Source organism: Ursus americanus, chromosome 10, assembly GCF_024610735.1.
Source record: "Ursus americanus isolate L20-20 chromosome 10, mUrsAme1.1.p, whole genome shotgun sequence".
NCBI lineage: Eukaryota > Metazoa > Chordata > Mammalia > Carnivora > Ursidae > Ursus > Ursus americanus.
Genome location: NC_142136.1, coordinates 15,713,315 through 15,739,250, shown reverse-complemented (window position 1 = coordinate 15,739,250; position 25,936 = coordinate 15,713,315). Strand labels below are relative to the sequence as shown.

The 25,936-nt window shown below is 41.8% G+C and overlaps 1 protein-coding gene and 1 long non-coding RNA gene across 2 annotated transcripts in view; one reads left to right on the top strand and one right to left on the bottom strand.

The window, feature by feature from the left end:
- Positions 1-25,936, top strand: part of GPC6 (glypican 6) — a 1,044,505-nt gene that overhangs the window by 948,378 nt on the left and 70,191 nt on the right. Inside the window, exon 6 of the mRNA XM_045810992.2 lies at positions 8,038-8,181. Coding sequence (XP_045666948.1) covers positions 8,038-8,181 — 144 coding nt within the window. The remainder of the gene's footprint in view (positions 1-8,037; positions 8,182-25,936) is intronic.
- LOC148109333 (uncharacterized) lies at positions 23-25,045 on the bottom strand. Its single transcript, XR_015725908.1, has 3 exons — positions 24,728-25,045; positions 8,002-8,258; positions 23-303 (listed from the first exon to the last, which is right to left on the bottom strand). It is a non-coding gene; the product is annotated as an uncharacterized LOC148109333 (long non-coding RNA).

Below are 25,936 nucleotides of genomic sequence, written 5' to 3'. Positions count from 1 at the left end.
CTTCTCAAGCAAATGGAACGAATTTGCTTTTATTGAAGAAACAATTTTAAGACGTATGCAAAACATTTGACAGATACTCTGGAACCAAGCTGCGTAAGCATCAGGAGTAAATTTTTAAAACCTTAAAACTGACATGGTAGCTGGCTTTTGAAAATTGAAGCTGGTGAAAAGCAGCCAAAGCTGAAACTGATGACTTGACTTGATTCGGTATAACCCGGAATTCTCTTCACGGAGCCCTGGGCCCATCCAGCGACCCACGTGGAATTTGCCAGACGACTTGGCTAAGGGACCATCGTAATCAGTCTTCAAGGAAAGAAAAACATGAGTTAGGGAGCAAAGAAAAAAGGAGAGAGAGGGGAAGGGGCAGAGGGGAGGAGGGAGGAGGAAAGAACACAAGAGAAGAGCAGATTGTTCTGAGACTTTAGGATGAAAACCTGATTTCTTAAAAAATCAATCCATAAAGAAAGTTGGCAGACTAATAAAACCAAGTAAAAATAAAAAGACTTGATATTTAAAATGTTAGCGTAATGAATATAATTTTATATCTAAAGAAAGAAGTCATTATTAAAATGTTCTAAGCCTACATTCAGGAAAATTCTTCATGGGATATTAGCAGAATGCTCTTAGGAGCCAGGAAAAAAAAAATGTGTGAAATGAGGCTCTAGGGTGCCAGTTTAAGCTTATATCGTGGTGATGATGTGGCTTTTCTTGCTATTACTTTTAATGAAATAGGATTTTAAAAGGTATTTTAACTTATTCGCATCTATTTACTAGTGATATGTGGACCTCTCCTGCACACCCATTTCGGTCTACATATTTCACTTCCTCTTTGAGAAAGGGCCCCCAACTCTGTGCTCAACTTAGACAGTTGGACACAGGGACACATAGGGTACAACCACAGCCATGGGCAGGTGGTGCCACTCAGCATTTTCACAGGGTGGGGAAATCAGGAAGAGAGGCTTTGCAAACAGCCCAAGTTGTCTTCCCCTTTGCTACAAGCAATGGCCATTGCTTGAGATGGGAGGCTTTGCAAACAGCCCGAGTTGTCTTTTTTGCTACGAGAAACAGCCATTGCTTGAGATGTGATCTCCAGAACCCATGACTCTTAGCTCGCCCACCAGCCATCAGAGAGCCAAGCTTAACTATTTTATACACAGGGTCCTCAGCTCTCTAATTGGCTTTTCAAGCACAGTGGGTAGCTGTTATCAAATGATATAGAAACAGGATTTTTTTTGGTTCTATTTATCAGTTTAAACAAAGTTGTTGATTTGGTTTTGCTCTAAGTTGGCACAGTAAGTGGAGGAAGGGAGATAGCAAATGAGTTTTTTTTATGCAGATGGATGATTCACTGTTTTTTCTGAAGCCTAAGGAAGCAATTTGAAATTGATTTTGAAGAGATAATTGATTCTTTGCGATAGAGTATATAAAATACACAGTACAGTATCTGGCCCATCGTTGACACTGAGTAAGTGTAAAGTTCTCTTTTCTTTCTGATCTTGCTTTACACAAATCTGTCTGCTAATTGCCTTCCATAAATGTTTGCAAAAGGGCGAAATTATAACTAAAAGTTTCACGTATCCATAATCTTTCACTCCCAGTTTTTTGTTTTTTTTTTTTTTTAAAAAGCACATACTCTGTGCTCGGAACTCTTACAGATTCTGGGATTCAGCAATAGCCATGAACAAAATGTAAAAGATCCAGTTCTTCATAAAAAATGATTCATGCATCACTCTCCATAATCCATAGATTTGATTTGCTATTCATTCTTGTGCTACTTAATTACAGATTACTTCAGTTAAAATAATACATTTCTATGCCTCATTTTTTTTTTCAGTGTCTTTTCAAACATCATATCATTTTATCTTCCCAGCAGCCCTGAGGAAGGGGGAGAACATGTTACCCAAAGGTCACACAGGTTTAAGGAGAAAGTCTGAAGGTAGTACTCCAGGCTTTTAGACTCTTGTTCATGACCTTTCTCTTACGCCACAGCTGTCTCTCATGCAAACAATGGCCAAAATAGAGAGAGAGCTGATGCGGATATGATAGCTTCTGTTTCCTTGGGAACGAACAGGATAGATTTGAATTCCCCAAGTGGTCATCTGACCAATAGTTCATTCATTAACACTGTAATATAAATGAGAATCTAATCAGTAAATAAAACATTACTTACTCTCAAAATATCAAGTCCAATTAAATCTAGGTAGCATTCACTGCCACCCATGTTAATGTAAAAGATGAGAGTTCTGTTTGCAAATTTCAAAATGATATATGGGAATGGCAACATCGCACCACAATAAGAACCCACGGAGTAGAAAGTGAAAGGATAGAATTTTTCTAAAAACACGAGAGCCTAGACGGGATTGATCTTTAGCCACTGCTTATCAGCTTGTAATGACTTATCAGTCACAGTAATGACTTCTGTGAATGTATAATCAACCGGCAGAAGACAAGGATATGTAGGTACAAAGCCACGGGGGCTTCTGAAATAGTGCGCACCACGTTGTTTTATTTTAAGGGAAATACGTTAGGATGCTGAGATATTCTTAAAGGAAAATGTCTTATATTAAAAAACCTAAGACATAGCACTCAAACCTGTTATCACCACCTTCCTCTCTTTCTCGCCTCTCCGAAACAATAAAATGTCTCTCCTTTCAGAACTTTGTATCTTTAATGTCAGTTTCTCTAATCTCAGAATGCCAGCACACTTCTGAGACATTTTAGTAATCCTCTTAAGAGAGAGAATTCATGAGCCAGATATCTTCCCCAAATCCACAGGTTTTGCAAGCCCACTAAGCAGGAGGGATAACTCCGTTGTGTATTTTCAGCATCCGTCTACATTGGGAATGCCAAAAACTGCAGATTACAGTGAGCGGTTCCCCCTTATCCGGGGTTTCAGTTATCTGCGGTCAATCGTGATCCGAAAGCAGATGATCTTCCTTCTGACATAGCTTCCTTCATCAGAAGGTCACTGGTAGACTAATGCCATGTCTCAATGCCTACGTCACTCACCTCACGTCATCTCATGTAGGCATTTACCATTTCACTTCATCACAAGAAAAAAGAGTGAGTACAGTAACAATAAGATATTTTGAGAGAGAGAGAGACCACGTTCACATAACTTTTATTATGGCGTTTTGTTATAATTGTTCAATTTTATTGTCTGCTATTGTTTATTTCTTACTGTGCCTAATTTATAAATTAAACTTTATCATAAGTATGTATGGGAAAAAATCATATATACAGGGTTTGGTACTATTTATGGTTTCAGGCATCCACTAGGGGTCTTGGAACATATCCCCCATGAATAAGGGAGGACCACTGTATCTAATTATCTCTTACAACATCCCTTGGAGGAAGATAGGCAGAAGATAATACTGATTTATGTCTTCACGGAATAAAGCTAATGATATGTTCCTGTAATGAGGTGGCTTGCCTGCAACTGTGTTCTCTAGAAACTTCTGTTCTCTTATAAAGAAAAGACCTTTAGTGTCTTAAAAATAGTATTTCTTCTCTTGAATTAAAGGTAGTGGAGGGTACCTGCACTGTTGGTGGGAATGTAAATTGGTGCAGCCACTACAGACAGTGCAGAGGTTTCTTAAAAATTAAAAATAGAACTACCATGCAATCTAGGACTTCCACTTCTGGGTATTTATCCAAAGAAAACAAAAACACTAATTTGAAAACATCTATGTACCGTTATGTTCATTGCAGCACAATAGGTAAGATATGGAAGCAACGTAACTGTTCATGGCTAGATGAATGGATAAAGAAATTGTGGTATATATAGTGAAATATTATGCAGTCATTGAAAAAAATGAGCTCTTGCATTTCCCACAACATGGATGGACCTGGAGGGACCATGCTAAGTGAAATATGTCACACAAAGAAAAACAAATACCATATGATTTCACTCATATGTACAATCTAGAAAACAAAACAAACAAACAAAACAAAATAGATAACAGAGAACAAACATCGTTGCCAGAAGGGGAGGGGATGTAACAGGTGAAAAGGATTAAGATGGACAGATGCCCAGTTATAAAAATAATACGAATAGTAATAAGCCGCAGGGATCTACAGTACAGCATAGGGAATATAGTCAGTAATATTGTAATAATGAAATTTCTGTAGTGACAGATGGTAACTAGACGTATTGAGGTGATCATTTTGTAGCGTATAAGAATATCGAATCACTATGTTTTACGCCGGAAACTAATATAATAATGTATGTCAAATATAATTCAACTTTTAAAAATTGTTTTATCTAAAAAAAGAAAAAGCAGTGGAGGGTAGAATGGATTCACAAACACCTCGAAGTCCATGCATCTGCATGTGTTACATCTGAATCACTCCTCCTGGTGGGTTAGAACAAACCTCACGGTGCATCCCACGGTATGTTCCCTGCAACATCCATCCGGCGAGAACCTCCTGCACCCTCTGGGGAGCCTGTGGCCAAATTGGGAATTACTGCAAAGGACCTCCTCCCTTCTGATGAGTCAGAACACACACTCATATGACCAAGTCCTGCCAAGATACCTAATTTCACTTTGACGCATGGAATTTATTGCATATGTAATGACTGTTAACAACCCTTGGAAATAATGTTTTATGGAAAACATTGAAGAAACATCAGCCCAGACGTTTTTCCCCCTCAAATCTCCTTACTCAGAAAACAAAACTTCTAGAAAGAAGACAGTTGTAGAATAACGTAAGTAGCTAATTACTGTCAAGCACTTATTTTTCCAGATGCTGGCTTCTGTTTTTTATGTACTGCATTTTCTCATCACTGTGTGATGAGTAATATTATTATTCCCATTTGACAGAGGAGGATACTAAAGTTCAGGGAGGACCCTGAATGTTGGCATGGCACTGGACTGTCCTCAGCCCCACCTGCCACCCATCCACGTACTTGCCCTTGGCTTTAAATACCACCTTAGGCTAGCGACCCAGATCCACATCTCCAGCCCTGACCACTCCTCGGAGTAGAATCTCGATCTGCTGTCTCATGTAAGCTAACTTATTTAACCTCTCACTTAACCGACCCCCATTATTCCTCCTCTGTTGCTTCCCTTATTCGAAATACAGTACATTGAGGTGCTCTAGACCACCAGGGAAGAGCCTTATTGGTCCTCGAGAGGAACCAGCCCTGGGCCTCATGAGCCACAGAGCTTCATCTTAACTATACCGCTGCTGCGGTAGGCTCAGAAAATGGTCTGAGACGGTCCGAATGTCCTGCACAAGAATTCCTTTTGTCCATCATCCCGTGAACCCCAGGTTTTAAAACCATATTGTCTAACAGATTGCACGTATGATAAATGAAAGCATTGATTTTCACTTCGGAACTCATCTAAGTAATATGACGGATATATGTTAAGATACAGTCTCTGCAATGAGCATCAGCCAAGGGCTTCTCATTGTTCCTGAGCAATGACAGGGCGCGTGGGTGCACCAGTCTCCTTTCCGATTCTTCCCTTCAGGTTCTGTAAAAAGTTCCGAAAACCAACTCTGGATCCCTTGGCGTGCCACTTCCCACTGAAGGATCTCTTTATGACCATGCCTTTTTTCCTAAGGGTAAAATAGAATCTGTTGAAGGGCCTTCAAGATTCATATCTTGACATATTATGACAGATTTTTCCTTAGGCCTCCAACTATTATGAGGTGAGGTGTTGTTTCCATCATAATGAAAGGCAGTGTTTTCCTCCATTTGAATCATACTCTCAGCAATTTCTGTACTGAAGTCACCTTAAAAATCCAAACCTGATACACATAACAAAAGGCTACGAGGCTATACTGGCTTACTCCCATTCTGTATAATTAACACTCAAAAGAAAACAAAAATCAAACAAGTGGTAAGGTTTTCTGTTATGATGAGGTATCTCCCCTGAGGCCCTAATATTCTTTCAGGGCATTTCTTGTTCCTTTGATTTAATTTAAACCAGTGAGCCAGCTATTTCCCAAAGGGCAAATTAAGAAGGTCCTGTTAACTCTTTCAGTGCCCCAACTCAAGAAATCCCAGCAAGGCCATTAGCATTGTTTTGCCTTAGGCTTTACACTTTCTAAAAGTCAGCTGTCATATTCCGAGCAATCCAAAATAGCACACTCAACAAAACCCCGGGGCTTTGGAAATGTTAATGCCTCCCATCAGCAATGACCTTGCCACTGGGAAGTGATTTAGGCACTAGGGAGAAAAGGGCCCACTATCTTTATCACGCTGGTTTACACCATCAACTTCAGAAATCGTGTGAGCGAAGAATAATCAATAGCGTGTTAAGACCAGTCTCGGAGAATGCCAGGACAAAGTGCTCCTGCTCTGCAAAATGCTGAGTTGAAGGAGAACTTTTGAATTCAACCAAAGAGAAATTAGCTGGAGTGGTAACACCAAATGAATTGTATCTGAGATGGAATTTGTCATTGGGCATGTCACTCCAAGAGCTCCTGTGTACTTCTGTGGAATCCCATAATATGCCTGATGAAAAATGCTTATTTTAGAGGAAAGCAGAATCGAATCAGCAAACCGAAAGGCATGCATGTATTCTAAACACACACACACACACTCATGCGCGCGCGCGCACACACACACGCGCGCGCAGGTTCAGAATTAGCTGACACACATAGTCCCAGAGAGTTTACCGAAATAAGTAGCTAAGAGTAGAATCACCACCTCCTGTGGATAAATGGAAGAAATGTCAAGTTCAACTTCATCAAAACGCCCTGAAAATGTGACTGGAGTATTGCCTCTTGATAACCAGCAGAGAGTAGGAAGCTTCTAAAAACAGCCAAGGAAGTGTCCCCACCCCACCCTGAGTGAAATCACTGTGGGAAAGAACTGGCTGCTTGGTCCCTAAGATCATTACGCTGAAATGTTTGATTTCCCACGGCAAACCTAACCGTGACGTGCACAGCTGTCAACAACAAAATTAGAGGGAACTGTCATTATAGGGATTTTTCACCACATTGGCTTGTCCTATTTCTGCACCTTTGCTCCAAAGAGTGTTTTCAAAGAACTCTTGCAGTACAGGTTTTCCTTATTCACAGCGGGGCCACTCAGGTTATGTGGTCTTGGATGCTAGACACGAAATATATTTGTCGCCGTAACAGGAATCCCATTCAGATATTTACTAAATGCCAAATTCAAGTACATGAAAATGTCTCAGTCACGTTCATTTAGTCCTGACATCATCCTATGATGTAGCAATTACAATTCCTATTTTTAATACAGTCGATGTTCATTATCTGTGATCGTTCTGTCTCATAACGTGGCTGCAAATACTGAACTGCTGGAAACACAGGGTTAGGCTCCTGCAAGCTTTTAGCTGCCTTTTGGTCAACCAACCAAGAGGCAACTTACGTGTATTTCTTCTTGAAGAGACCTTATTTAATATATACTGTTGATTCATTAACATTGAACTCATGGCCAAGTGCACCAGAACTTCTGCCTGAACAAGGTTTATCCAACACATATATTTTCTCCATATGGCACATCACAGCCCCTTGTGCTCAGGAACACCAGACAGCACTGCAGCACTAAGCTTGGGGGCCTCTTAAACAGGGAAACTGCCAAGGAAAAGCACAAGAACGTGAAAGACGGAGCACTAAAGAGGCCACAGAAAGGACACTGGTTTTCAGCATGTGAGCTGCAACAAGAAGGCCGGCCATCACTTTGTTCGGCTTCAGCTGGGAACATGCCTGGAGGGCCACTCAGCTCTTGTCTACAGAAGCGTGGGACTTTTGATTTGGGGCTTGCAAAATAATTTTAGCGAGTAGGCAAATTCGCAAATACAGAATCCATAAATAATGAGGACGGGCTGTCTATGTTGAAAGCAAGAGTCAGGGCATACAGTCAGGCACCCCACCTCTGTCTAGTCAGTTCTTCCTGTTATATTAGCGGTTGTTGTCATTTAAATTTAGAGATTAGAGTTTACTGGAGGTAGGAGTCCCATGAAAAATGGGAAAGCCATTGCATTGCATGCTTCCGCACCAGGGTCTTAGGAAGAAACTCACTGTGTAACTTTCTTGACCTTTCAATGGTTCTTCCAGGTCTTTCAGGGGTGTGGCCAACCCAAACCTGCTCCAGCCCTCCGATCTGCTCGCTCAGCTCCGGAAAATTTTAATACGCGGTTCAGGCCTTACAATCCTGAGGAGAGACCCACAACTGCCGCAGGCACGAGCTTGGACCGGCTGGTGAGTTCTCTCGGACTGATGGCCATTGTGCGCACTTTCTGTTATCGAGGTTATTCTTCAGGAGACGTGATGGGACTCTGAAAAAGTTGGTTGTAAAAGTCATCTCATTCTTATATCTGCTCCTGGTCTTAATTAGAATATTGAAAAATAATGAGATCTTCCTTTTAGGTCATGAATTAGATTATTTAAAGCGTCTTATCACTATTAATCCACTCATGCAGTGGCCAGATTTTCAACTTCATATTTCTTCTGAAATATTAATCTGAAGACTAAGTTACTATATCTTCCAGAGATATAGTTACAATAGCACATTTCTTACTCACCTGCTTCTGTTATTTATTCAGTGTAATTTTATTATGCCTTCTGGTGTGTAAAGTTTTCTGTTTGAAAGACCTTGCCAAGAGACCCCAAGTCAATGTTACTACCATTTTCTTTTTCTTTTTTGTGTGTCTTTTAAAAGTTGGAAGCCTTAACAATGTCACTCTTTGATCCACTTAAATGTGTATCAGGGCACCAAATGATATCTATCAGCAAAGCAATTCACTTGGAGAATACAACCATAAACATAGTAAACACCATTTTTTAAATGTCTTAAAAATCAAATTTTGCCATAAAAAATGAAAAGCTCATAATTTCAAAGAAATACTGCCAGATTATTTTCAATGCAATTTATAGCACTATAAACAATTTATATACCTGTAATTGTTAGCACTGTTAATGTTGCCTTGCCAATTACCTTGATGTAAAATTAACAGATAAAAACCTTAAGGTCATAAAATACCTGAACCACATCTGATTATGTCATATAAACTCAGATCTCAAGGGTTTCTGGTTATGAAAATACTTTTATTAGTCACTGTCATAAATTACTTTATCACTTTAGTTAATATCCTTCCACACTGTAGGATTCATATGATTAAATTGGTTGAGTTTGGCCTCCACGTAAGTACACCTCAGCATCTCTGTCTGTAAAAATCAAATGTGCTTACAACATAAAGGCCTATCCACGAAGAGCCAAAGTGAAGGGGTAAGTGGAGTCATTAGCTGCTAAATTGTGTTATAAATCTATTACTGTTTATTAGCAAATAAAACCCCACTTTGGTGTAGGTTTCGAAAAAGGAATCATCTGGGTATTGCTTCAACCTTCTATGTTACCTTGGTCATGTCTATTCTCTGTTCACAGTTTCAGGAAGAGTTTAAAAGTAGTCACCTTTCTTCTTTTAAACAACCAAGTAGATTCCCCTGAACCACTAGCCAGTTGTTTTAAAGAAATGATGGTTGTCATGAGAGTCCATTGTTTGAGTTTTTACTTTACAAACTCCTCTGTCTATTAAGATCCTTCTCACCAAAGCACAAATGGTGAGTATGGGTTTGAGTTCTCTCACTCTCTCTCTCTTTTTTTGTTTTTTCCATTTTAGTTGGCTCTAACTTAATTATTGGAATAATTCAGGCTTTTTGGAATTTTCATAAATTCTAATTTAAGAACTGGGGCACGGTGCAAGATGAGTAATTCCTAGCAATCTGCTGTACAACATTGTGCCTGTAGATAACAGTCCTGTTTCATGCACTTGAAAATCTGTTAGGAGGGTAGCTTTCATGTTAAGTGTTCTTACCACAATCAGTAAAATTTAATAACAATTTGGGTGCATTATGCACTTAGTTAAAATTGGATTGAATTGGATCAATATAATGATATCTATGACTACTAATTAATGTTTTTTCCCTTTGAAACAGAAGCACAGTTTTCTCTCCTCCCCAGGAGAAATAGACACACACACACACACACACACACACACACTCAAACAGGGAAGTAGAGCAAGAAAAATATTTTTCTCAAGACAGCAGTATGTATGCAATTTAGCACAATCTAAATAAAACATCAATGCTTTGAGATTGTCATGTGATATATTATATCTGATAGATAAGGAAATTGGAATTCGAACCTTCTTTTTCGAAAGGAAATTCCCTGATGATCTTCGAAATGCCCCAAATGTAAAGGTCTTGAAGAGTATTGGCAAATAGCAAACTGATTTAGGCTCTTCTGTTTTTACGCACCCCCCAAAATATACTTTAATCAAATTTTTTCTGAAAAGCATCAGTAATGGTTAATCATATAATCATGGGTAAAAACCAAGGACCAGACTGAGTACATAAGGGCCAGATTCAGTGCATAGGAATATAAATCAATAAGTCAGTTTTATTCTGAAATGTTCTCTGACAGCACACAGTACTTAACTTCCTCATAGGTGTGACTTCAGGCTCTATAAGAGAGAATAGCAGATTTATTAATGTTTTATTGAATTAAATTCCCAAATTGTAAGAATTAGTGATTTGTAATTCACAGCCAGCCCCTAAGGGCAAGGGGCTGTTTCCACATCAAAAGGAACTATGTAGGGTTATTCTTGAGAAACACAAATTAGGCCCAAAGCTAACTTTGCAGCCCCTGGCTCCCCCAAGGCTTTCTTCCTTTTGAGGGTTCAAAGTATTTCTGAAGAGTGGAAAGGTAAAGTGGTTACCTTAGACCAACTGTTTATATGACAGCTTGTATGTCAACAGTCAGACCAAATCATCTTCAAGATGCATGCATTGGTAAACTCTCTTGATGGGTCTGCCATATATTACAGCCTATTTTGACTGTTTATAAACAAGTCTCATGTTACCTACTCCTGTTTTAATTTTCTCCTGAAAAGTTGTTTCCTGAATATTTATAAGAAGCATGTGTCCCAGAAAAGGTGGATAATTGGAAAAGACTTCCCTTAATTTCTCTAAGTGTTTCAGCAGAGAATATCCTTCAAGGACAGCATCAAAAGAATATCCCAGTCACCCCACTGCTTTTGCCAAAGTGAAAAATAACTAAATTGTAAAGCTCTTGGGGCGTTGCTTCTTACTACCACTTAAAATGAGTACCTGTGTTAATTAACTTTGGAATCTTTTAGTCAATGTTCTTATATCAATTGTTGTAAAGCTATTTTTTATATGAACTGGTACTTATGGGGGTGTTTTTAGAAGTAAAGCTCCTAACCCCAACCTGGGCCAACTGCTGCTAGAACTTCTATAAAATAATTAAAAACAAAATTCTTTCTTAAGAATACATCAGTTCCACCATTTAACCTCTATTAGGTGTTTAAGGAACTTATGAACTCCTTTATATCACTAGGAAGCTTTTCCCTTTGTTCCTCTAAAGTTAATATGGGCATAAAAATCAGTTTAGGTAGTCAGTGGCTTTCAGACATTCTACCCTGAAGTTATTTTTATTATCCAATAATGAATGAACATACTTGCATAAATTCAGCTGCTGATGAAAAGCTGACTCATCAAAGACTATCACAGTCCTTCCTGCAGCAGCCATGGTTGGTTGAAGGTACAAATGCCATCAAATATTTTGGTTAACAGATTGGCGCCGCATGGTCACATGTCTTTACTGTTACCAACACCCACCCCAGCGGGCCTCTGTCCCTGCCTACTGTTACTGATTTTCACTTAAAGAGGCCAGAGGTGATTATTTGCAAAAGATTGAGTTTTCTTCCTTTTTTTCTTAAATTTATACTTCATGAATTCTCTTACATAATTTAACATGAAACTATGAGTTTATTTTTTAAAGAAACTTCCACTGGAATGTCACTGGAAGTAAAAACTGTCAAAAATCCATGAACCTAAAAGAGCTCGATTTTGAAGATCCGAGAATACAGAGATATTTCAGATTATCGGCTGTGAAAGACAATTAGTTGTACAGCTCAGAAAATTGAGCATGACATGCTCTAGAGCTCCTGGACACACTGGGCAGGGAATGTCGGTTCTTTACTCCAGTGGAATCATCAGAGCAAAATATACTTTAAATCGTGTATCTTAGAGGAATGTATTTTATAAAAGTAGATTTAAAAGAAAAAAAAACAGACATGGAAGTTAATTCATCAAGTTGGTGATGATTTAGACCAATGACCCTGCAGTAAGTATTCAACATCGTACTGTGTCGTACAGGCTTCTCGAATATTCTCCTGGTCATTCTGAGGGAGTTTGGGGTAGGGGTGGGGGAATGCCAGCCCTATAAAGCTAAACGTTATACTTGTGCTGTGCTATTATGTATAGAATAATCTCTCTTTCTTTTTCCTTTAAATTTGTTTTCCTCTTGCTTCCCAGAGGATTGTGTGGAGGACAATGCAACATAGTGTAAGCTCTGGTCTTCTTTTTTCTTACTCTCATCCTCATTTGTCTTCATACAAATTTGTCATTTCAGAGAGTTCTTGAGAAATTCCACCTCCACTTTCCCTGTCCAGACTAAAGCGCGTTGAATACTGCGCATGACCGATGGGTTTAGAGGCTTGCTCTTGGCTTGATATTTATGGTTAACAACCATATTGGTATTCCTTCCCAATGGCAAGGTTTTCAATCTAAGCTTTGTGTTAGACTAACTCATTTGGTGGCTGATTTAAATTCTGTCCCAATGTTCAGACTATGTGTAGTCTGCCTGAAAAACTAGCTCTTCCCTGATAGAATATATTGGCTTTTTTCTTCTTGCGCTGAGCGAATAATTAGCTCGCTAATAATAACAACAAACCAACATCAGCTCTCATGCATAAGGAGCTAATTTTTCCATTAGCGAGGACAGAGAATTTAGGGTGTTAAGAAATTGTTTGTGGTATGGGTTGTTTACTCTTTTTTTTCTTCCTTCTTGAATTTACTGATGTCTCATAGAGCATTCAGGGAGGGCGCCCTGGGTATATCTTAGTACAATGTGGTTTGTGTTGGGGCTGAGGACGGATGGCACACCCAGGTTATCTTACCTGACTTTATATATTAACCATAATAATCAGAGAGTTAAGTTTTCTAATCTGGTTTTCATACTACCATCCCATGCTGATAATACCTTTTCATAACGTTCTGAACTCTGCACAGCATTGTGGACGCAGGAGAGAAGATGACTCTTACCTGCAGAGCACAGATTTATTCACACGGCACGCCTATGACATCATAGCGCTCCGTGTCTGCCTGGCCTTCAATTCAGGCAGTGAATTCCTCTGTTAAAATTCATTTCCTTACAAGGAAATGGTCCCCTGAGTCATATTCCCATTCATCATCACAGTTCTCTGAGCCCAGGGCAGGTTGATGAGAAAGGAAACTGAAGAGGTAAATCTGAAACAGGAATACTCTGGAAGAGGAGACCTTGAAGAAGGAACAGGGAAAACAGATGGCTTAGGGTCTCCTGATGCTACATGGGAAATGGGGGGAGCAAACGTCATGGGAGGACAAGTCAAGGTTCTATTAGTTTGGTTCATTTGATAAAATTAGAGTAGCTCCAGCTCAGATTGTATGCGCCCGCCTTTCCCAGCAACATTCTCCTGATACTTCTAGGTTTTCCAGCCGTTGAGCCAGTCCAATCGCCTTATCTTACGGTTATCAGGGGCCCTGTAGATTTCCCCCAAGAGGAATATTATTGGAAGGAATGTAAATCATAATATCATCCTCCACCCCCACCCTGTCTGCTGGACTTTCCTGCTGGCCTCCTATATCTTCGTTCACTGGGCCAAAAATACAGTGCTACTTTTGAAATTCACTGGTTTGCCGTTGGTGCTAAATATGAATTATTGATATTATTATGTATAGATTTAAGAACTTGCAAAATATCAAGTTATGCACTTTATTTTATTATTCTGAAGCAAAATGGACAAAGCAACTTAGTTTCTGGTATCATTCCTGCCTGATGGTTAATCCCAGTTTCAGAGTAAAATGCTGGTCATAAAAATGTTCTTCTCTGCTCTTTGGGGCCATTTTGGTGTGATTTAGGATGTCTTGGTTGTAAGGATTCAGGGAAACTGTCTGTTGTTCATTTTAAATTGCCATGGCATTTCGTTGTCACCTCAAAGGATTCTGCATCCGGCTAAATCCACTATTTTGCATTTCAAAAGGACGTCAGGCTGTATTTAAGAAACTGCTTTATTATCTAGAGCCTCAGCTGCTGTCTTTAGGTGAAATTGATATTTCCTACCTTCCACCCACACTCGTACACACACACCCCTCAGTCTCTGCTTGGCCCGAGCGGGAAAAAGTAAAACCTCAATAACAACAGTAAACCAGATTCTCCACTTTAATTAGTTTTCTAAAGATAAATGGGTCAAGGCCAGACTGGCTTTCAGCCTCTGCTGCCGCTGCATAAATTATGCCCCATTCAGCCCAGCAAACAAATGGCTACCGCTCAATCCACTTCAAATTGTGAACTGCCCAGTCTTGCCCGAACCTGCTTTATCTCTTTACTGCAAAATCCCACCAAGACACCCCAGTTTCATTTTCAATGAACCCTTGGTAATAACAGCAGCAAACTACAGCGCACTTTCAGAGCAGAGAGAAAATACAAAACTTTAAAACCAAACCACCCAACTCATTCGGTCTCGGTGCCTGCCCTTCTCCCGGCAACAGCAGCAGCGAGCGGTAGCTGGGACAGCAGCCTGCCACGGGCTTCCTTCCGGTTAAGGGGCTTGTGGTTGATGAGGCCCAGGTGGGAATAGCATAAGACACACATAGAAAAGGGTGGCTTAGCTGCAGGATATTCTGCTTATTCCATGGGCTTGGAGGATTCAGTGGTATGCCCTGTTGGGAACCTGGATGGAATGTCCACTCCTGATGTGGAATTTTCAGTTCACGCCCAGTGGACAGTGGACTGGTTTTACATCCTGGAGAAGCTATTCTTTCAGGAATGTGGAAGAATAGTGAAACTGGAAAAGCGTAGACCTCTCTTTGAGCTCAGGCTAGGCTGTGTTCAATTGCATTGGGCTATATGCCTCGGGGAGAAAGAAAAGGGACCGCCCCACTGGCCGCGTTCCTCCCCGGGAGATGCTGAAGCCCGTTCTGCCCCACTTCTTTATGGCACGTGCAGAGAATCACATGGATTCTCAATGAAATAAACGATGGAATAAAGTCATGCCACCCGTTTTAAAGGAAGGGGGACCTTTTGCACCATTTAGGTATAAGTAAGTAGTCCTTATAACCATTTGGGGGGGAATTTGACCAACCAAACCATTTTCAACTCTTTAAAACTGTACTTTGTCCTCAGAAATATTTAAGCTAGAGCTTTGCTGACCTCTGACTATGTCATAAGCATGAAATGTTATACTTTCAGATACCAAATACGGCTATACAGATTTTCTTTCTGTTTGATGGTATGCTGATATGCTGGCTTTTCCCTTCAGACATGAACATTTCTTTCAGAATTTCTAGACTGTAGCTAAACCCAGATTGGTGCGTCCTTTATGCCTCAGTCAATCACCAATGTGTAGTTCTGGCTTCTTCTCCGCTGCATAGCACTTAGTAGAACTAGCTACCGCGTACAGTCTGTATCATAGCCCGTTGTTAGTGCTGGCATCATCAAAAAGGCAAGAGTGACTATTTGCAAAAAAGCATCACTTATCAAACCTGTTAGACACAGTCTGTCTCCTCTAGGGAATAGTATCTAGTATAGAGTCCATAAAGTGTTAGGAAAAAGGAGTTTGATTTTGTAATCTACAATAGATTATACCAATAAAGAATACATGGAAGATATATTAACAAATGAATTATCATTGACCAAATATGCAAATGGAAAACATTAAAACATCTGTAGCATCTTTGGGATAGGCTAGCCTATAGCTCATTCTCCCTTCTTAAGCCAGAACTTTTTGCCCATCTCTTGAACAAATTAAACAGAAACTTTCTTGGCAGTTCTGAACCGGTCTGCTGAGAAAGTACATTTGTCCTTTATCCAGCTATGTAATAAGTGTTTTGGTGACTTGAATATGAAAGCCTGAATAGACAGGCCATACTAAACTACTTAAACCACACCTTTTAAAATATGTGTTCATGAGAGGCATTCAGTCTCCATAGATCTTTTATTAACTTACTGAGCAGCTTAAAGAACCTTCTCTTTGTCATGGAAACTCTGCAGTAATTTTTTCTCATAGCTGTCTGAGATATTCGCACCACAACTCCCAAACGTGATGTTCCCGCTTATAAGAGATAGAGCTGAAGAAATGGGATATTGCATAAATACCAGTTTTGATGTATTTGCTGTGTAATCAATCAGCTTTTAACCGACTCTGGGGCCTATGGAATACATTTTAAAGCCCTGGGAATTTGGCTATTCCCATAACATACTTGGACACTCTTTACTGCTAGCAATAAACCTCAGGCATAAACATTGTAGAGAAAACCAGATGAAAAGAAACCTGTTTGAGTGAAAATTGACTTCGCTTCATAAATGTTAAAGGTAGAAAGATATCTGCAATACACAATAATTTTATTACTTAAGCTCATTCATGGTCATTATCGTCAAAGGCTCTGACTTCATGGGTATTTCCTAACACCTAAAAGACTGGCCAAGCTATTAAAAAAAAAAAAAAAAGTCAGGTTGACAGTAAATGAACAGCCAGCAGCTGCAACAGCACCACGATATTGCTGGTTAACAAATAATTTGGGGGGGGGGGCGCCTGGGTGGCTCAGTCGTTAAGTGTCTGCCTTCGGTTCAGGGCGTGATCCTGGCATTATGGGATCAGGCCCTGCATCAGGCTCCTCCGCTGGGAGCCTGCTTCTTCCTCTCCCACTCCCCCTGCTTGTGTTCCTCTCTCTCTGGCTGTCTCTCTCTCTCTGTCAAGTAAATAAATAAAATCTTTAAAAAATAATAATAATTTTTTGGAAGTTGGGTTTGGGTAATATCTTGGGGAGCTTTGCCAATACTTGATCGATCCTGATAAGCCGAGCTAGGCAATATGTGGCACCTACAAACACCCCCAAAATAGCTCACAAAGAACACAAGCGTATTGCTCGTTCGTGCCAGGTATGCTTTATGGCTTTTCTGTGGGTCACCTGCACAGGATCCTCACCCTGACTCCAGGACCCAGGGTCACAGCGCAGCTGTCATCTGGGGCTTCACCTGTTACAGTAGCGGGGCAAGTGAGAATGTGGCAAAGACAACTACCGGAGTCTCCACCTGGAAGGGGCACAGCACACGGCTCATGGCTCATTGGCCAAAGGGGGTCGCGTGACCAAGCCTAGTGTCAAGAAGGTGGGGGCGTGTGTCCCTCTGTCTCACATAGGGCGAAAACGGACATGTGAACGAACGCTAATATTGTCATCCACAAAGAGGTACGACCAAGGCAAGATTTTTAAGTTGATAAAAATCTACCTCATTACTCTCTCCAACTCTAAGACAAACCTTACATAAAAAAGAAGATGAAAATCATTCATTTCCACAAATATTTATCGTGCACTGATTTGAACCCAGGATAGGTGGTTAGAGCATAATCAAGGAGCTCATTACACTTTGGGGAATGCCAGGCAAAACTAGTTACAATTCCACGCAGACTAGATACTGGTAAAGATTGTGCTTAAATGTTTTTACACTCCTCAGAGAATTCTAAGTCTTTGTTACAAAGGCAGTGTCTATATTGCCCTAGAAAACCAGGATCTCTTTGGAAGTCAGCTTGACTTTTAGTGTCGGATGGCTTTCTTTGCCTATCTGAACTTTGAGTTCAATCATAATTCAACCAGAGCAAAGGAGTCCCACTCCAAATCTTAGGACAGTATCTCAAGGGAGGAGATAGAAACTGTTGCCAGCGAGTAGTAGAAAAATAGCAGTAGAAAACCAGAATGAGCAAAGACTTTTTTATTACCGGCATTTAAGTGTCTTTCAGATCCAGACTATATATATTTTAAATAAAGCCTCGATATTGCATTTTGTGAATGCTGCTCTTGTCTGACTTGATGTCATGTTTGCTTAGGCAAAGCAATTTTTCTGCTCTTCTCCTTTCTGGGTCAACCTAGCTGGAGCAAATCAAATTGTTTTCCCTCTCTCTTTCTTTCATACATCATCATTTAAGATCACCAAGAATTAGAGTTCTGGAACCTGCCCTTGTCTCCTTTTACAATATCTGTTTCTTTCTGAACAGCATTCATGAAGGAGAACACTTTTCACAGGTTAATCAGAGAAATTGCATAGGCTGACAGCAACAGCAAACTTATTGATTGCAATGAAAGTCTCAGGAATGTGTGTGCCATTGGCTTCTGCGTGGAATTATTTGCAAAATCGTCAAGCTGTGATTCAGCTGGAAGAAAAATTACAATATAAATTCATAAATTATTTGTGTAACGAGGCAAGAAAACAATGACTTTGTAAGTTTTATTCTAAGGGATTTTGACCTAAGAAAACTCCCCCACAGCAGCCTGCATTCATTTCGGTGAAGAACACTCATCTCTGCACTTGAAAAAGCTGAGCATTTCCTTTGCCTGCTCTTTGCAGCTCCTTGAGTGCTAGAGAAAAGGGGTGAACACGAAGCAACTAGACTAGCTCTGGGAAGAAAACATAAAGGCAGCAAACGGCCTTAATTGATCTCACATAAAATCCAAAAACCCAGAGGCTATCTTTAGTGCAAGACATGTCCTCACGAAGATGTTTCCAGTTACTCAGGAAAATCAAATCTTCTTTATACAACAGTCTTCAAGGAACAAGAAATATTTCATTAGGATTTTAATGGTGAGGGCTCAAGCGAAGAAAGCTTCATCCTCTCTTTTGTCAAGATTTCTTGACAAAATAAATAAAACAAAAAGCCCTTTACATATTTTTCTGTAAAAAAAAAAAAACACACACACAGTTTGGGGGTGAGACGTAGAATGAGTCCTTAGGAATATTTTTTGAAGCGGATTTTGGATAACTTGGATCACAGTGTAACAGAGAAGACTCTGTGTGTGTGTGTGTGTGTGTGTGTGTGTGTGTTTTAATTGTGATACACTTCTTGCGTCCAGCAGTCATAAGTGAACATCCCAGAGATTGTTACAATAATTTATCAAATTGTAGTTGAAGCATGATACTTTTATATAAATGTCTGTGATTCATTGCTATTTTTTACAATTGAAAATCACCTAGCTGTGAATGAAATCTGACCACCCATTTCCAGGTCTTCCTATCCCTCTCATCGTGTCTTGCCCTAAACTTTACCCTTCCGCAGAGAGGGGCCACTGCTGCCCGCTAGATTAAGCACAGCTGTTGTTACTATTATCATGAACAACATCTAATTTCAAAGATCTTGGTTACTCATTGCGATGTTGGCTCTAACACACAGCCTGTAGGTAGGCTTCTTACTCTTTACAGAAAGTGGCTGGTTTGGCTACAGGCTTCGGCATTCGGGGAGAGCTGAGGCCACGAAAGCTTTCTCGGAGCCTCTCCGACGAGTCTCTGGGGACAAGCAGAGGACGCGAGCTCCCGCCGGCTTCCACTTGGCTGTCAAAGGGCGTGAACACTGGCGCTTTCTCTCTAAGCGGCGGCCACAGAGCAAGATTCCAATAAAAAAGTCCCAGGCTGCACGTTGGGGAAGCTGATAAGAGAGTAGAGTTCTAGGAAAGTATCTGGGAAGCCTGCCACTAAATGGTGGATGCAAATCAGCCGGAGGAATGATGGAGCACGGGGGGGGGGGGGGCACCTGGTGTCCCGCGACCTACTCCTGAGCGCTGCGCCCACCTCTCGGCCGCACGTCACCACCGAGGACCGACACGGAAAGGCTTGGGTTACAAACAGTCAAGCCAGACAAGAGGGAAGTACTCGCGGAGGACGTGAAAACCCAAATTAAGGGGCTGAATCCGATGCGAAGGTGAACAGCATCTGAAATAGCCTTTTTGAAAAAATTCACTGGAAGGTGAACACAGAGACGAGCCGTCGGCAGTAATTGAACTGTAAAATGATCAGTGCCTGGAGAGGAGATTTGACAATGGGGGATGACAAGAAGGGGAAGAAGGATCGTACAGCTCTTCTTCCTCCGTCTTGACCTCTCCCCTTCTAAAAATAAAAGGAGAAACAAAGGCACAAAGTTTTTAAGATTTGCCCAGGGACAGAGCCAGAGCAAGAACCCGGCTTCCTACTGCTACCCGGGGTTTACGTCCACCCAGTTGTCCCGCCTGCCTGTCTTACGAATGCAGCATGGCTCCAGATGGAAGCGGGGTCCGCGCAGCAGCCTATCCCGGTGCGCGTGTGTGGAGTGCTCTCGAAGAGACCAAGGTGCTCATGTATGGTACCTTGTCTGTAAAGCTTGAAACAACGGGGGCCAGCTATTTGATGTCTCCCTTGAAGAGACTTCCAGTGCTGGCTTTCTGTTTCCCAGGGGCCTGGTGTTACAATGCTCTTGGTGTCCGTGATGCCTCTACTGCCATCAAAAGTCAAACAGGAGGTACACAGGCATTTTTGTGGGTTTACTGCTATTTTGTCTCTTCATTGTTGCCCGCAGTACTTTCATAAGATCCTCTATTTGGGGGGCGGGGGGAGGAAGGAAGGAAGCATTGTTTTCTGATACTTAAGGCTCTTTGGGGTCCCCAAAACAACTTCACAGAATTCCAGGTGAAGCTTGGAGGAGTGCATTGCTCACTCAAAGGAAGGTGAAGAAAAAACCTGGGGGGATGGGTGGGTTTGAATGACCACTATCGTGTTTACAGAATGTTTGGGTAACTGTCCTCCTAAGTTTGCTTTCTGTTACGACACCCATATAGTCTCAAAGGCTGCTGACCATGGGGATCTGGAATTCAAGATTCTCATTTTTAAGATCTTCCTAAACAATAATATTATAAGCAAGTAAATTATTTTTGGTTGGACTGATGATTAAGAGTAAAAGTTATAGCTCTATTGATTTAAAACGATAAGAGACTTTCAGCACATTATTTAAATGCTTGTGGGAATTGTACAAAGTCCCCCCGAGATTACTGACTTTTGGTTCTCATCCTTATTATGAACTTTTGTCTTCCAAATCATTGCATTATCTGGAATTGTGGTCATCAATTTTTCAGCGCTTTTGAGTCATTGTGATGCAAACAGGACTGTGATTTATCTAGAAACACCAGAGTCATATTTGACTTCGGGCTGGCTCATGACAACTCGAAAAACAAGACTATGTGTTCAGGTAAGTAAAGAAAGATGCAAATGAAGCCCGAGGCCTGATCCTTAAAAGTGCCGGCCAAGGCCTCTTTCCTCACTGTGAACTTGGACCACCTTCCTCCAGAGGGTCACAAGAGGACCCAGTGAGACAGCACTGAGCCAAAGTGCAGATTGGCCATCACCACCAAGGAAAAACAATTCAAAACATGTGCTCTACACTCAGGGATCCTTCGATTGGTTGCAGGGATATTAAAGTCCATCTAGTCCAATGCTCTCACTTTGCCAGTGAAGACACTGGAATCCAGAAAGATGATGTGGCTGTTGCAAAAATCCCGTTGACTTAGGGCTGAGATATTTCTTTGCTTCTCAACTTCCATTCATTCAAGTAATACATCCAGTAATGCATCTTTCAAAATAATGTCATGCTGGTTGTAGTAAGCCCATATATAGAATATATTCATTCTAAGATAAAGAAAAGCCACAAATTACATCACAAAGAAAAATAAAGTAAATTGAACTTGTTGAATTCACTGTCACAAAAAAAGGTGGATCTTTTTTTTTTCTCTTCTCTTTATAGATCTATTTTTCAGAAAAGTTTTAGGTTTGTAGCAAATTTGAATGGAAAGTACAGAGAGGTTCCATATTCCCCTGCCCCGACACAGACACAGACTCTTACACTAGCAGCCTCCCGGAGTGCTGCACTTGGCTTTGTTTCTTTACCGCGGGTTTGTACCCCTTGAACAACATCTCCCCCATTGCCCTGCCCTCCACCCCCCGATGACCACCATTCTACTCTCTGTTTCTACAAGTTTGGCTTTTTGAAATTCCACTTACAGTATTTGTCTTTGTCTGACTTGTCTTACTTAGCATAATGCCCTCAAAGTCCATGCATGTTGCTGTAAATGGCAGGTTTTCCTTCTTTCTCCTAGCTGAATAATATTTCGTTGTGCGTGTACCCCTCTGTGTGTGTGTGTGTGTGTGTGTGTGTGTGTGTGTGTGTGTACAACACCATATCTTCTTTATCCACTCATCTGTTGACAGACACTTAGCTTTCTTCCATATCTTGCCTGTTGGGAATAGTGCTGCAGTAAACATGGCACTGAGAATATCTGTTTGACGTCCTTTCATTTCCTTTGGATAAATACCCAGAAGTGGGATTGCAGGATCACAAAGTAGTTCTATTTTTAATTTTTTGAGGTTCTGCAGACCGTTTTCCACAGGGACTGAACCAATTTACATTCCTGCCAGCCCTGCAGTGGGGTTCGTTCTTGCCCACATTCTTGCCAACCCTCCACTCCTCTTCTTGATGACGACCATTCTAGCAGACGTGAGGCGATCAGAGTGGTATGCTTGTCACAATCAATAAAACTACACTGACCATCCTTGCCATCCAAGCTGACTTCAGATTAGCTGGCAAGAGGAATCCACTCCAAAATGTTGCCATTTTCTCATGAAAACACTGAGAAAGCACTAGAATCTGGGGTGAGTCCCTCCAGCTTTCTTCTTTCAGTTAAAATGACAGGGGGAGGAGAGCAAAGCAGATGGGTAAAAGTAAGGAGACAAATCTAAGATCCTTTCCAGCTTTCAAACACTAGCATTCTGGGAGGAATGACGATCGATTACATCAGAGTAATTCACTCCCATCTCCTGTGAAACCACCTAGAAATATGTGGGAAAGATGGGCCCGCCTGGGGCGCCTGGGTGGCACAGCGGTTAAGCGTCTGCCTTCGGCTCAGGGCGTGATCCCGGCATTATGGGATCAAGCCCCACATCAGGCTCCTCTGCTATGAGCCTGCTTCTTCCTCTCCCACTTCCCCTGCTTGTGTTCCCTCTCTCGCTGGCTGTCTCTATCTCTGTCAAATAAATAAATAAAATCTTTAAAAAAAAAAAAAAAAGAAGAAGGGCCCACCTCCAGCTCCCACTGTTATTATATCAACAATAACTTTCTCAGGGACGGGGACTCTCACCTCACAATCGTATTTGTGACTTAGCCTCTCCCAACATCTACATGAGGCAGCATATGTTCTCGGTGAATCGCCAGGACCCACATATACCAAGGCATAGAGAGGAGAAGTTGTCATTTCTTCCTCCACATGTAGATGCCATGCATAATTTTAAAAATAAGGGCCCCTGCCTCTGCCAGAGCGAGCTGTGTACGTGGCTAAAATACGTTTTACTCGCTGTGCTGTGAGGTGCCTTTCCGTCTATCTCCCAAGAAGTGCTAGGGGAGGGGGCTGGGGCCTTTTGGAATCTCATGGACGTGGTTCATCACTGAGCATCTCGCCCTGGATGATCTGTTCTTCTGTTTTGCGGGTCTTTCATCTCCCCTTCCAGAGAAACCACTGTCTCACTCTCCCCCTCCATCCGTTGCATTCACTGCCCCCTCCCACCCCCCCATCCCTCTACTCCACCCTCCCCCCACCCCCGTGCTTCCCACAGCTGTGGCTTCCCTTGTGGTATTCTAGGCACAACACAAGAAAAAAGGTGTTTTCATATCACGGTTAATTTGCTGCAGTCAGAGCAAAAACAAAAGCAAAACGTTCTAAAAATGCCATGCACTTGGGAGGAATGTCTGCTCGCTATGCTGATGCTTCACTGTGACCTCAGATCCCTTTCCAAGATTCTCACTGTTACAGTAACCGTAGGTGGCCCCATCTTCTGGAAATATAGATTCAAAAGTGCTTGGGTCATTTTCTTTTGTGAGAGGTTTTTTGTATTTGGGGTTTTTTTCCCTTCACTTTATTAACAGGATGTGTGATACTAGTAAGCGCTGTGTGATCACTCCTTCTTTTAAAATTGAATCTAAGTGCAAGTCATTTCACACATTTCTCCCTTCCCTGAGATAGCTTCAGCGTCTTCTTAGGAAAAGGAGGCGAGCGGAGAGGTTTTCCTGAATGTGAGAAGAAGGAGGGCCACAGTGCACTCCAGGGGACTTTAAAATTAACTTCTCCCTCCAAACATACTGCCTCATCTCTCCCCCGTGACTTTGTTGGGAGAGACCTAGCAGAAGGTTACCCTTCGCCCTTCCTGGAGATAGACGACAAAGCCAGCAGTTAGAGAAAGATCCGTTGCTGCTGTCTCGACGACCTCTCTGCCCCCTGGGCCAGCATTTCTGAATACGTGGGACCAGGATCACCTACATCAGAAGCTTATTTTTTAAAAAATTGCCAAGGGCCAAGTCAGACCCACACCAGATCAGCCACGCCTGGGCTGGACGACAGAAAATCTGTATTCTCAACAGGCTCTCGGGTGATTCTGAGGTACACGGTCAACACGCCCCAGGCACTGTGGTCTTCCTGACTCTCGAGGATCCGCCTTTTCCCTCTGCATCCCCACCACCAAAGCACGCAATGCATGTTTCCTGGAAGAATGACTCCTCCATTAGACGTATGCACATGATTCCTTGGCTCGCACGCAGAAGGATTCACCCTACAGTAAGCTCCCAGCAGAGAGAGAAAAATCCAAACTATGACTTCCTGGCTGTCCCTGTTGTGGGTCTCATGGATGTCACTACCATCAACCACAGTCTTGTATCAGAAGCAAATATAAAGAGAGACCCTGCACAGCCAGCTGCACAGCCTAGCTTCCTAGAAGTTTTTCTAGAAAAAGCTTATATATAGAAATTAAACAGCCTCATAGTTAGTGTTTCTGAACTTCTTTGTCACTTACCAGCTTCATTGGGTTGGGATCTTCTTATTCTGGGAAGCAAAAGTGAACTCACTGCAGCCCCTTGCTCCATGTTCAGTCGAGAAGAGGCGTGGCCTGGTGTGGGAGGGGGCTGCTGCTCTGGGAGTCAGGGCTCTGGTCCCACTGCTGCCCCAGCATCACTCTGTGACCTTGCACAGCTCACTTCTACTCATCTGTAAAATGAGGGATGGCTGGATTCCAGTGGCTCCACAGTCCCTTCCCAGGACACAATCGCAAGCTTCTGTGAGTGGGAAACGTGTGACCCCACTGAACACTGATCAGCAGGCCTGCATCACACTTGGGAACTCCTGAAGAAAGATGTCTGTGGGGCCAAAAGCCTGGTTGAACTCAGGCTGGCAAGATGCTTCCCACAGAAACTGGAGCCCTCAAAGTTTTATTTCTTTTTCAGAACATCTGGCTAATGTCTTTTAGGACATGATTCATGTTTCTTTGTTGTCCAAAAGGAGTCAGAGAGGGATAGAGTAAAGAAACTAAATAAAATGTCCTTGAGAATATCCCAAAACAGTAGAGGTGGGGGAAGAGTCATGCTTGAATTTATGCCACTGAAAACATTTAGCAAAACGCTGAGCTCTTCCTGAATGTTCAACATGGTGAATTTTCACATGAGCTCATGTTGTTCCCAGAACCCACCAGACCCGGGGCCCCTCACATCCTCTACCTGGAAGGATGAGGCTCCCAGGAGTGAATCTGCACCTCACGTACCCTGGGCAGCCGCCATCTGCTTAGCCTGGGAGACGTCCAGTTCCTCCCACACATTTGCACTTCCCCCCTTGAGATGGGATGTCCCTAATTACACAGCCGAGGTCTTCAGCCCAGGGGGGTTTCTTCTCCACCAGATCTGCAGAGAATAAGAAAACAGGGGATCTGGTCTTGAACAACCGTGTTTAAACAATTGTGTAAAGGTCATTGAAATCCGTGTGTTCTTCCAGGTAAAAATGGCCTTATACTCACAATGTTGGGTTGCGCGCATTTAGGAGACCCCAAAATCTGGGATTGTCCCTTAATTTTCCTGAGGTTTTGTGTCGTTGTTTCTTCTTCTTCCTCTTCTTCTTCTCCTTCTTCTTCTTCTTCTTCTTCTTCTTCTCCTCCTCCTCCTCCTCCTCCTCCTCCTCCTCCTCCTCCTTCCTTTAGCTTGGTCTTATTCAGGACAGAAATCCCTGGGTCAGAAAT